Genomic DNA, 13,253 nt, shown 5'->3' with positions numbered 1-13,253 from the left:
ACCTCTTCCGAAATGTTTGTAAGTGTCGGGCAATCCCAAAACATCAGAATTCTGCTCCTTCCTTATTGCATCATGGGCAAGCCGCCGTTTGGATAGCAAAGAATGTATTAATCTTTATTATATTGGAACCCATGCAAGTTTTCAGGGTGTGAATCCCTGCTGGATGGTCGATCGTGTTGAAAGCTGCGGTGAGGTCAAACAGGACAAGGGTCATTTTTGTTGTTGAGAAACAGGACATCATTGACTACTTGCAGCTTAGCTGTGTCGATACTACAGCATTTTCTGGACCCTGATTGATGGACTTGAGGTAGGTTATTTTTTCTGTTGTGCTCCTGTAGCTGGGTGATAACTTCATTCTCAATGTTTTTTTCAGCAAATGGTGTCATGTAGTTTCTACTAATCTGTAGGATCTGCGCATTGTTTGGCAACATAAACTAAGGGTTTGGTGTCAAGACTGATTCCAGACACCCCCGCCTCATATGTTGGCCTAAGGACCAGCTAGTCACAGTGCCACTGTAAGCCCCCCTAACCTACGGAAGTGACGGAAATGACAACTCCGGGATCGTGGAAACAGTACAAAATCTTTCGCTCAGTCACTTGTGCTTACTTTCTCTCAGATAAGTATACAGAATACTCAGTGGGACGTTTTCAATATACTTATTGAAACAATGGTATTCTTGAATAAATACATGTGCTGCAATGGTTAGGAGACAGAACCAAATAAAGGAGATTGCATGCACCAAAAGAGTAAACCGTAGATACATTTCTACCATGCTTCTGAAGCAATGAATATATGAAGGCATATATGCAAAATGGTAATCTCACGTACTACTACGATGTGGATCCTACTTTGAGTGTACCTAGAGTGTTTATGGGTGTAGAGACAAGTATCCCCCCTAGGGACGATCCAACCCCATTACCAGATAGGAGAGAATGAAGGACCCCATCTTGGTCTTGAGTTGGACACCCCTCACGGAATGTCAGACCGGTGCATGGTGATTTCTCAGCATGCAGGGACCTTCAGTGTCAGCAGAAGTGCCTTGTGAAGGCACCGAATAATATACCACGCTGTAGTTCGTCGTAAGGGTAACTTTATAGGAAGTATCCCGATGAACACTAGTGACATGTAAGGAGAGCCCCGGAACTGACCACCACTACAAACATCTCACAATTCTCTTGCGCTCCCACGCTCCCAACACTCTCGAACTTACATATGTCATACACAGCACACTACACCTACCACACACCTTCCCCATCACAAATAAATGACCCAGGAGGGAGTCGCATCAAACATAAAACCCCAAATTATGCCCTCAACAAACAACACACACAACAACTAAAACACAAGAATTAGTCACAAAATCTTCTGGGTACTCTCTTGGCATGAGAACTCCTTCTGGGAAACACCACCGGATCTTCACTAGACTTGAACATACTTTTGCTACCCATCAACCCTTGTCCAACTGATTTCTCACAACCTACCTCCACAACATTCCCAACACCCCTCGCCACTCGAGACAAGTTCCATCATTGTCTATTGACTTATCTGTACAGAATTTACACAAAGCCTTTTTACATGGATGGGTTCTCTAAACTTAGACAAACCTTTCAACAGAAGAATAGGATCATTCACCCGAACCCAATCACCGACCTGTACCTCCACAACATTTTTTGCGTTTAGTATTTCTTTCTATTTTACTCACCCCAAACCTGCTAGCCTTATCACTAATAGCTTTGGCTTTACCAGCCAATTCTTTCACATCCACCTTCTTATTGATGATGCCAGAGGTCCAATCCGGGCAAAGACATGAGCTAACACACCTTCCTCTCATCAGCTCAGAAGGTACCTGACCTGTGACTGAATAGTGGGATAAGCCCAAATGGTGTTTCTAATTGCATCAGCACAATCCACTCCCAACACTTAGGGCACTCGGGACTCTTTCAATCAACACTTTGTTGAATCTCTCAACTTTCCATTAAATTGAGGGCAATACAGGGGTGTATGAATATGTTTAATGCTATTCTTGTAAGGAAATTCTTGCATAGAAGTGAAGGTAAATTGTACTCCATAGTCCGGTAAAATTTCAGCAGGCATTCCTTCCCTATAAAACACCTCCTTAAAGAACTTGAGAACACTGCAGCATTGGGTTCAGGTACACCTTTAATCTCCACCCATCTGGATAACTGGTCTATCAACACACTCAAATACCTCATCTGCGCAGGAAGAACAAGAAAGGGTCCCAGAAAATCAACGGATATTTTCTTCCACACACTATCCGGACTCACTACAACATTAGGCTCAGGAACCGAGGTCAGCAAGTGTTAGTCGTTAATACAACATTGCACACACCCTCTGACCACTTTAACTACTTCTTTGCCAATGTTGGCTACCAGTATGTTGTTCTAATACACTGTTTGGTAGTTGTTATGCCCAAATGACCGGCATGATCTGTCTCAATTATTCTCATTCTGGAGCTCCCAGGAGGAATCAATTTCTCTCCCCTAACCAGAATACCATTCTCAATGGATATCTCGTCGGCAACCTTCCAATACGGTTGTAAAGTAGGCTTCAGTGTTTTCTCTTTTGGCCAACCTTCCAACACCTATTGCCTGACAATCATAAGATCGACATCTCTATTGATAATGTCACACCATTCCTGCACACTACCACACACCACTCGATCCTCAATCAATTCTATTATGCATTCTTCAACCTCTTCTTCATTGAATTCCACCGGATCAACAACAGGTAGCCCAGATAAACAATCAGCTTTATAATTCTTGCCCCCAGGAATATATTCCACTTCAAAATTAAATTCAAGTAACTTGACTGATGATCTGACTAGTCTAGCGGTAGATTTCTTAATCTTGTGTCCATTCAAAATGTCCACCAAAGGGCGATGACAGAGTATCTAGTTTCCACCTCAGATAATCTTCTTGATGCAAATCCAAAGGTAGTCAGTTGTTTCATCTTTCTATGGAAGCACTGCTCCAATTCCATATGCACTTGCATCCACTGTAACAAAGGTTTTGCGGCCAGCTACATATGGTTGGAGCGCTGGTGCTGAGATCATTTTGTCTTTGATTAGATCAAAATTTCTCTGACATACATTTTTTTTTTTTTTGTTAAACTTTTTATTAGAAACCGTTGATACACAATAAAATACAGACAAGGGCCTACAACCACCAGGGCCGGCCGCTATAGAGCCCGAGGTCCCGCAGTGCAACGCCACACATTCAAATGATCCAGAGGCAAAGCTCCCGGCAGTTCGTGAGCACATGTAACAGGCCGCGGCCATAGGCCAGGAGCATTCGGAATAAACAGTTTCATTTTTTATTAAATATAAAACACACTCAAGGCAATGAGAGTCTGAAATAGCAGCGTGCTCTTCCCAGGAGGGGGAATAACGTACAGTGTCCAAAGCAGGTCTTGTCTGGAAGCGGTAGAGGGGGGCAACGGGAGAACAAAGCATGGAACACATCTCACACCATCCCGCGGAATGCGTGGCTAGGGGCACAAAGCAATATCGATCTCTAATGGCAGAGGCGGGGTGCAGATACGTCCTCGATATAAATTCCATGGACCCCATACCTTAGCCCACTTCCCTGGCTTGCCTCTCGCCACATACACCGTCTTTTCCCTAAACATACACCAGTCCATATTCTCCTTCCATACCTCGATCGTGGGCGGCCTCGGGGAGCCCCACAGCTGTGCAATGTTACGCTTAGCCACCATGTACCCCAAGGTCACCCACTGCGTCTGTGCCGCATTACAATCATTCGGTTCCCAGACTTCAACAAGCACCTCCTAGCCTCTGGCAACAGAGCAACGTGCGTGACCCCCTCCATTACGGGGTGGATACCGTTCCAAAATCGCACAACCTCCGAACATTCCCATAAGATATGGAGAAAGGTACCCGACAGGCCACATCCACGCTTACACTGTCCATCCAGCGAGTAACCCATACGCAGCAAACCGGGCCCGTGACATACACTCTATGAAGGATCTTCAGCTGTACGAATCGTAAGCGGGCCGGGATCGCCACCTCTTTCGGGGAGGCCACCGCCGATACCCAGTCCTCGTAGTCCAATTCCAAGCCATCGCCTGTCCAAGCGTCCCGCAGACGGAGCAGCAAGTCCGCGCGATCATTAATGAGTTTCTTATAAATCAGAGAAATAGTGCTGTCGGGCACGTAGCCATCCAACACTCTATCCTCCAGTGGGGAGTACTCGGGGATAGCAGCAACGTCTGGAAAAACCGAACACAGCGCATGGTAGACTTGAGCATACCGGAAGTACTCTCTATCGTTTAATTTATATTCAGTTTTAAGCATTTCAAACGTTTTGAAAGACCCCTTCGCCCAAAGATCACCCACCTTACATATACCAATCCTATCCCATTTCTCAAAGCCTTTCGATCTCCACAAACAGCCCAACCGCTCAGAGGCATACAACGGCGTCGCCCGAGTCAAGCGATCCCTCCACCCCATCGCAGCATTCGCCGCGTGCCACACACGTACCGCAACCTGCGTGGGTCCTGTCAACCGCGTGCCCGGAGTCACCGAGTACAGCGCCCTATTATAGTCCCCACCCGGGAGCAGAAATGTATCCATCTCGAAGGCCGGATTCAAGGCAGGACCGTATATCCCGTGGTTCACCGCCGCCAACTGAGACGCCCAATAGTATCGTTTAATATCAGGGAGGGCGACCCCCCCATCGTACCAAGGGAGCGTCAACTTGGCGAGAGCAATCCGCGGCCGCCCGTCCCAAAACTGTTGGCGCTGAAGACCCTCCACCTCCCGGAAATAACGGGCTGGCACGACATCTAGAGTATTTTGCAAAGCGTACAAGAAGCGAGGTAGTGACATCATTTTAAACAATGCCGCCCGTCCAAGTGGCGAGAGCGGAAGCCGTCGCCACCTCGCGACGTCGACCTTCAATCGCTGGAGGGGAGCGAGAAGGTTTCGCTCATAGCGGACCGCGGGATCCAGTGAGATAAAGATTCCCAAATATTTGAACCCCAGGGTAGCAATCTGGATAGGGCAATCCCGTGGCAGGAGGGGGGCCTCACCCGAGAGGACGTAAACACACGACTTGGCCCAGTTGATGACCAGGCCGGAGTTGCGACCAAAGGAATTCAGTACGTCCACCAATACAATCAGCGACTGTCGGGGAGAGGTGAGATACAGAAGGATGTCATGCGCGTAAAGGGAGACACGGTCTTCAAACTCCGGCGTCCATCTAATGCCTCGCAACGACGGCTCCCAACGCAACCTGGCGGCGAGAGGCTCCAAAGAAAGTGCAAAGAGAAGGGGTGATAATGGACATCCCTGCCGCGTACCTCTCCCCAAGTGCGAAGGGAGCCGACACCCTACCATTCACCACCACCTGAGCCAGAGGGTCAGCATATAATAATTTTACCCAACCAATAAATTCAGGGCCGAACCCAAATTTCGCCAACACGGCCCAAATATATGGCCACTCCAAAGTGTCGAACGCCATAGTAGCATCTAAAGATGCCAAGATGGCCGGCTCACGTATAAATGCTGCTCTAGCCAGCACGCCGTGCAACCGCCTCAAATTTAGAGCAGTGTTCCGGTGAGGTATGAAACCGGACTGATCCTGATGAATCAAGTCGCCCACGACCCGAGCCAGTCGATTAGCCAATACCTTAGCCAGAATTTTGGGTTCTGCGTTCAGTAGCGAAATGGGCCTATAAGAGACGCAGCGATCTCGCGGCTTCCCCTCTTTGTGTATCACAACTATGTTGGCGAGGCGTTGGTCAGGGGGGAGGAAGCCCGCCGCACGTGCCGCGAAAAACATGTCCTGAAGATGCGGCGCTATCTTATCGGGACGCAACTTATATAGTTCGATGGGAAGACCATTAGGACCCACCGCTTTACCCGATGCGATCGAGCGAGTGGCCAGAGCGATCTCATCTGACGACAACTTTGCCTCCATCAATACTGCATCAGCCTCCGATAGGGTTGGCAATGCAATGTCTCTAAGCAACAGATGAGAATCGTCCTCCGAACGCACAGATACCGGAGAGTATACCCCGCGGAAATGAGCCGCGAAGCAGTCAACGATCTCCACCGGGTCAATCACACGCACTCCATCCATTCTCTCCACAACGGGCACCACCCTGCTCGCTCTCTCCTTCTTATCCAACCAAGCAATCAACTTTCCGGCCTTGTCCCCCACATCATACAGTCGTCCTTGCTGCTCTCTACTCATCCCTTTAGCGGCTTCCGTGACTAGCGCTCTATAATCTGATTGTTTGAGGCTGAGAACATGCACTTTCTCATCATTAACTCCCCGCTCCAAGTCCTCCTCCATTTCAGCTATTTCAGTTTCCAGGCGAACCACCTCCGCTCTCTCACACCTCTTAGCATGGGAGATAAGGGACAGGGCCTGCCCCCTGATCACCACTTTATAAGCCTCCCATAGGGAGATGGCCGACGGCACCGACCCCACATTATCATTGAAGTAGTGATCAGTGGACTTGACCAGCTCCGCGCGGATCTTAGGGTTACGTAGATACCAGGGGCTAATGGGTGCCACTCTCCCCTCTGCCCCAGGGACAACCTTCAGTTGCAACCATATAGAGGAATGATCAGAAATACCTCGGGCTAAATGACGCACCTCCCCAATCATCCCAGCCTGGATCGCTGGCATAAGCATGTAATCAAGTCTCGAGAGACTCCCATGGGCCCCCGAGTGAAAGGTATACTGCGCCTGACCCGGGTGCATCAATTTCCAGCAATCTACAAGTCCCATAGTGTCCAAAAAGCCACCCAACCAGGCCTGAGCCCTAGGGAGATCCCTGGGGGGGTGACGGTCCTCCAACCCGGAGACAACGGCATTAAAGTCACCCCCCCAACATCAAAACCCCCCCAGGGAGTCCCAGGACCAAACGCCCCAAATCAGCAAATGTAGCCGTCTGCAACCCCGGAGGCACATACACAGCGACGAGCGAGATAGTCCTACCCTCCCATCTCCCCACCAGTGCCACATAGCGCCCCCTATCATCGTGAAGCACCTCATCAACTTCCAGTGGGAGAGAGGCCCTAACCAAAATGCCCACTCCCCTAGAGCCAGAAGTGAGCGGCAAGGCGGTAGCCCCTCCTATTTAGGGCATGGAAGGAGTTCCCAATCAAATGTGTCTCCTGCAGGAAAACAATGTCGGGCGAAATCCGCTTCAAGAACTGCAACACCACCCCCGCGCTTGATCCTGTCCCCAAGTCCATTCACATTCCACGAAAGGATTCTCAATCCCCTACCCCCCATCCCACTCCCGTGCATGATACCCACATCCCGGAGAGCACAACCCGGATAAGTCAGCAGAGAACTTCACATTGCCTTGCGAAACAAACAAACAATCCCCAACAACCCCCCTCCCCCACAATCCCCAAACCACAACTCCCCCCTCCCTGCACCCCTGCTTGAGCCCAAACAGCCCCCCCAACTCGCAGTGTGCCTGTCGCCCTAACACATACCACAAAAAGAACCCCGGAAGGAGGAAAGGACCCCAATAAGCTCCCCACAACCCCCGGGCATTTGGAGGGCATATTGTGCCAATTTAGGGTCCAGTTGAGCCAAGGTACAAAACGTCACCAGGTCAGTCCATCACCAGGAACCAAGTTCTAATCCTGCTCCACCAAATCCCGTCCGCTCTCCGCCATCCGACTGTCTCGATCCTGTCCCCGAGGCAGGGCATCCAACCAGTCTCCAACCGCCTCCGGCCGGTCGAAAAAGTGGGAACGACCCTTGAACTCAACCCGCAGCTTTGCCGGGAATAACATCGCATATTTCAGCTCCATGTCCCTCAAGCGCCGTTTGACACCCAAAAAACCCAGCCGTTGTTTCTGGACCGCTTGCGTGAAGTCCCGGTAAAAGCTGACATTGGAGTTCTCAAACTTCAGCGGCCCGGCAACCCTCGACGCCTGAAGGATAGCATCCCTATCCGGAAAGTTAAAGAGTCGGGCGATTATAGGCCGCGGGGGAGTACCCACCTTGGGCGCACCACCCGGAATCCTGTGGGCCCGCTCCACCGCAAAGAACTTGCTCAGTCCCTTAGGCGCGAGACGATTGGTCACCAGGTCCTCAACAAAGAGATCCGCAGCAGATTCCTCCGATCTTTCCGGCACTCCAATGATACGAACATTGTTCCGTCTAGCCCTGCTTTCAGAGTCCTCAAGTCGACGGTCCGTCAGATCACTGGCTAGCCGCAACCTACGGACCTCCGTCTGCAGGGCGGCCACGTCCACAGTTAGACTCGACGCCGCTTGACTCAAGGAGTCGACCCGCTCGTTAGTTTTGGACAGGTCTGCCCTGACCAAATTCACATCGATCAGGACCGCGTCCAGTTTATGAGCCAGGGTATCAAACTGCTGACCCACAGCAGTCTTCATCTCCTCAATGGCGCCCATGACGTCCAGGAGGGTCAATTCCGACGATGGGCCGGAGACCTCCTTAGACCTCTCAGGCGATTTATGCGAGCCACCAGGGGATCCCTTTGCCTGCGCATATCGATCCATGTTATTGACCTGGGTATAGGCACCCCTCCGGGTTGACTTGGGTTTCGACTTGTCTCCGTCTAGTCTCGCCGCCATCGTCCGGAGGCCACCAAGGCCGGGACCCGCCCGCACCAGGAAAAAAGGGGGACCAGGTAGCTAATTCAATTGAGCACAGCTGTCGCCGACAGTCAGCCCATGTAGAATCCGAGAGTCAGGCCAGACACTTCGCCGTCCGCGCCCCTCTGAAACACCAGAGTCTCTCGGCCGATATCAGAGAGCAAGCTTGAAAACGAAAGTGAAAGTGCAGGGTCCGTGGCAGGGCAAGCCCAGCCAGCCGCTGTTGTTCACTTCGTACCCGGGCACTTCACCAGCTCGAGATCGGGACCAAGGCAAGAGCAGGCCGCAAACTTCGGAGTGCAACCATTCCGGGTCCCGGCGTCCGATCTGAATTCGGAAAACGGGTGACACCTCAGCGCAAGTTCATCTGCAAAAGCCCGTCAAATAAACCAGGATTAAGTCAGGATAGACGTGGGAGGTTGCGGAGGCCCTCGGGAGCCGTAAGCCTACGCGGCCATCTTGGTTGCGCGCTAGGCTCCTCCCCCCTGACATACATTTTACCAACTGAAATCAGTATTCTTTTTCAACAAGAGCCTGAAATAGTTTGTCTTTGTCCCATGGATGCGGAGTCTTTACAATTGCCTCCACCAATCCTGGTTTAGGTTTCACACCTTCAGAAGATAGTATATGCCCCAAATACTCTATTTCCTTGACCGCAAGAACACATGTGTTTCTTCTTAGAGTAACCCCATTACCACACACTCTGGAAATCTGCCTAAAAGTGGGCACACTGGTGCAGGGTCACCCTCTTGTTCACGGGTCCAGAGACCAACAAAATAGAGATCAGCACTGGAGTTGGAATAAATAACAAGTTTATTAATCACTCATGAGTGGGACCACATCCACACAACACTCTCAAGTGCTGCAAGGAGGTAGTACACTGAATTCACAAACTGTGTCCCTTTTATACCGGTTTTCTGCAATGTAAGCATGTGAACAGGAAGGGAAGAAAACGTTTTAGAAATAGTTATCAGCAAACAAGAGCAGATGAATAACTACGTGGTCAGCAAAGTGGGAGGGGGAGCAGGAATGCTTATGGCAGCAGGAAATGGTCGACAGTTAACATCTATGACCAGGTGCAATGGCAGCTACAAACCCTCAGCACGCACATTGCTTTTAGCTGAGTCAGGAAGTCAACTAAAATAGATAACACAAGCAGAGTGAAAAGATGAGCAGCAGAGGACAAAAGAATTACGAAGGAAACAAAATGAACACAACAGCCAAAATGGCTGTCGCTTATGCTAAGTAAAATATTACACATTTCCACAACACAACATCTAAAACATTTCCGGAGAGTGTTATGTTCCTCTAGTGTCTTGGCAAACACAAGGATGTCATCTTGGAGTGCCACAACATTCTTAAATCCTTGCAGCAATCTTGACATAACCTTATGAAAAAGAGAAGCAGCAGATGCCAGGCTGAATGGCACCCTACAAAACTGAAAAGTACCATCAGGTGTGACAAAGGCTGTAAGATGACTTGTTCAGCCTCCAACACTACCTTCTGATACACTGTTTTCAAATCCATCTTGGCATACCACTTGGCCTGTCCAACTACTGTAATTAAGTCCTCAATTCATGGCAAAGGAAATTTTCCGCCCAGATGGCTTTGTTTACACTCCTCAAATCAATACAAACTCGTAGTTCACCAGAGCTCTTCTTGTCCCAAACTGATGGGGATATCCACAAAGTGGCATCAACTGGTTCAATGATGCCATTTTGCTGCATTTTATTTAAAATCTTGCTCAAATCATCTCTGAACTTCATGGGAGTGAAGTTATACACCCAGGAAAATGGAAATCAGCCTCTCGGGCTCTGGAGTGATAACGATGTCACCTTCTTTGAGCCGTTTACATGCCAGGAAGCTCTACCAGGATATTTTCTTCATCCTCGTCGCCAATGTGAAGTCACCGAATAATATACTACACTGTAGTTCGTCATAAGGGTAACTTTATTGGAAGTATCCAGATCAACACTAGTAACACGAAAGGAGAACCCGGCAACTGACCACCACTCCAACTGTCTCGCAATCCTCGCACGCTCCCACTCCCCCAACACTCTCAAACTTACGTATGTCATACACAGCACACTACACATACCTCCTCTACTAATCCATCAGGATGCCTTTCAATATATAATAAAATGCAGCCTTCATGATGCGTGTGCTAGATTAGTGATGTTATGTAGATAGCACCGTCGTTACGTGGATGAAGATAGGACAACGTTTGTACCTAGTGCATAGGGAGAACTAGTATATGATGTTCAAGGCATCGTGATAATGTTGTGCGAAGCTAGATGTATAAACAAAGTGGTTTCAGAGAAACCAATTCAACGTTGTTGTGCATGCTATGTGCAAAATTTCACAGCTGAATTGTTATTTTCTAGGACAATGTAAGAAATGAGTTGCTTTGCTACATGGGCCTAACCCGGGAATATAACAATGTGAGGTGAGTTGTAGGACAGACGTTGGCAAGGTCAGCTTGTCCTAGTGTAGGCTTTTTCAGCAGGTTGTCCTGGAAGGTGTCCTTGGTCAATTAGACATTGAAAATGTGGAGAAAACGTTTCAGGGCTTCTCCTTGTAGAGGCTTGATGATATGGGAGGGAAGCAGGAAGCTTTCTCTTGTGGAGATCTGCGAAAATGCACAGAAAATATTTCTCTGTGGATTATTGTATCACTTCTGATGCCTGTTGGCAGTGGTGACATTCTGTATATGTTCGGCTAGATGTTGGTTTTATGCTTCTGTTTCGAAGAATCCATTCGTTACTTTAATACGGACTGGAATGCGTTCATTTGTGGAGGGTACATTAAGGTGAGAGACCCAATAGATTTATATTGAACAGTGATGTTTTATTTCTTGCTGCATTCAAGGAACAGTAGGCTAGGGAGTAGTTACCCCAAGACGATCGGCTGTGCATTTTTGTTCTCCATTATTCCTTTATTTTGTATGCTAGTATCTATTTTGTGTTTGTGACGTGCATAAAGAATTACTCCATTTTATTATTTATTTAAAGAGATTTATATAGCGCTGGCAAGACCCAAAGGATTCTGAGTGCTTTACAACCTTGTCAAAGGTGATATGAGTCAGCAATTGGTTCAAGTAGCTACTTGTGTCTTAAGTGAATTGTTATTTTTTTTCTCCTTGTAGAGATTAATTTTGTACACAGTACGTATTCATGGCACCAATAAAAATAAAATAGTGTTGAACCCCAGGTTTTTACTTTAGACATACCCTTTTCCCATTTGCAGTGTACACAGAAGTGTATAGTAGATGACAAATGTAAATACTAGGCCTTTGCTTGCTTATAAACATGTCACAAATTCCTAGTTATCGTTAAGTGTTTTGTTGGACATTTACAGTTTGAATGTGCTTTTGTGTCTAAAGGAGTAAGCAACAAAAAATGCATGGAATGCCTTTCATCCTGTTTATAGCAAGAACACATTTTGGCTGTGTGTTGTAATTTTATGAGCATTTTAATGTGTTTATAATGGTGTGAGCACCAGATTACCTGAACTTTCTTTTCACAGCTCGTGATGCTGACGAAAGAGAGAAGTGGATTCATGCTTTAGAGGAAACCATTTTGCGTCACACCCATTCTCTTCAGGTAAGCATTGTGAACTTCAATTTCAGCTTTGGCAGGGCTTTCTTGTTAATTTTTTGTTTTTTAGAGGGAACTGAGCTGGGTGATACTTCACTTATGCCAGTTGTTGCCTATGTTACTTATTTGTGGGAACTGGAAACAGTCCCATGGTCAGTCTTAAGTGCATGTTTTCTGCCTTAGCTTAGGCCCAGACATGTCGTTACAGTATGTGACGTCACTCTGGTTAAACACTCAGTCCCAGTTAATCTCTGATGTAATCACAGGACTTCACCCAGCTGAGGCAGAGCACAATGATGTAACATGCATACTCTTAATCTGATATATCCTGCGACAAGCGCGTCTCGTGGCCTTCACTTCGTTGGTTTAGTCTTTTATTAGTGTAAAATCTATTGGGCCTAGCTAATGGGCTCGTGTGTACCCCAGGCTGGTCTTGCCTCCAGTCTATCACTGGCTGGTCATTCCCTTTGCAGTGGACTGGTACCCTGGATTGGTAATTTTTATGCTTTCCTGTGCATATCGGTTATCCAAGGGTGACCTCAGTTCAGCCACTTTGCATGCCATGCTTCTCTCGTGAGTATCCAAGCCTCAGCCCTGACTTCAGTGCAGACCGGCTGGAACCCACCTGTCTGAACCAGTGACATAACATACAATTAACCATTGCAAGAATATGGCCTGCATGCATTTAGGCATAGCTTGGCAAGCCACGTTAGAAATTGTGCTACATGAAACAGTTTGCTACTATACAAATACTCTAGCCTGCTGTAATAGCGGCATAATGTTTCATTTGTAAGGTTGATGTACATTACATTGTGGTCAGAGTTGGTAAACCTGGGTTATTGCAAAAGCAGATAATGATCTAGCCAACATGCTGATTAAAGCCCTTCTCTAATTAGACCCTAGTAGTCTCTTTACCTTGTCTGCAACTGTCATTTGTTTTGTAAACATTCATTGTTCCAGTGCTATTTTCTCACTCCTCCGCTTTTATCTGGATACTGCTTTGTGCATCCAGTTTCTAGTT

General features: G+C 47.8%; 1 protein-coding gene across 9 annotated transcripts in view; it reads left to right on the top strand.

Moving 5' to 3' along the window:
* OSBPL9 (oxysterol binding protein like 9) overlaps positions 1 to 13,253 on the top strand; it is a 1,355,357-nt gene that overhangs the window by 352,690 nt on the left and 989,414 nt on the right. For all 9 annotated transcript variants that reach the window (XM_085602637.1, XM_085602632.1, XM_085602635.1 and 6 more), the window contains one exon: positions 12,162 to 12,238. In XM_085602637.1, the coding sequence (XP_085458763.1) occupies positions 12,162 to 12,238 (77 nt within the window). The remainder of the gene's footprint in view (positions 1 to 12,161; positions 12,239 to 13,253) is intronic.

This window comes from Triturus cristatus, chromosome 4_2 (genome assembly GCF_964204655.1).
Source record: "Triturus cristatus chromosome 4_2, aTriCri1.1, whole genome shotgun sequence".
NCBI classification, from domain to species: Eukaryota; Metazoa; Chordata; class Amphibia; order Caudata; family Salamandridae; genus Triturus; species Triturus cristatus.
Note: the sequence above shows the minus strand (reverse complement) of the source record. Positions and strands in the feature narration are given on the sequence as shown.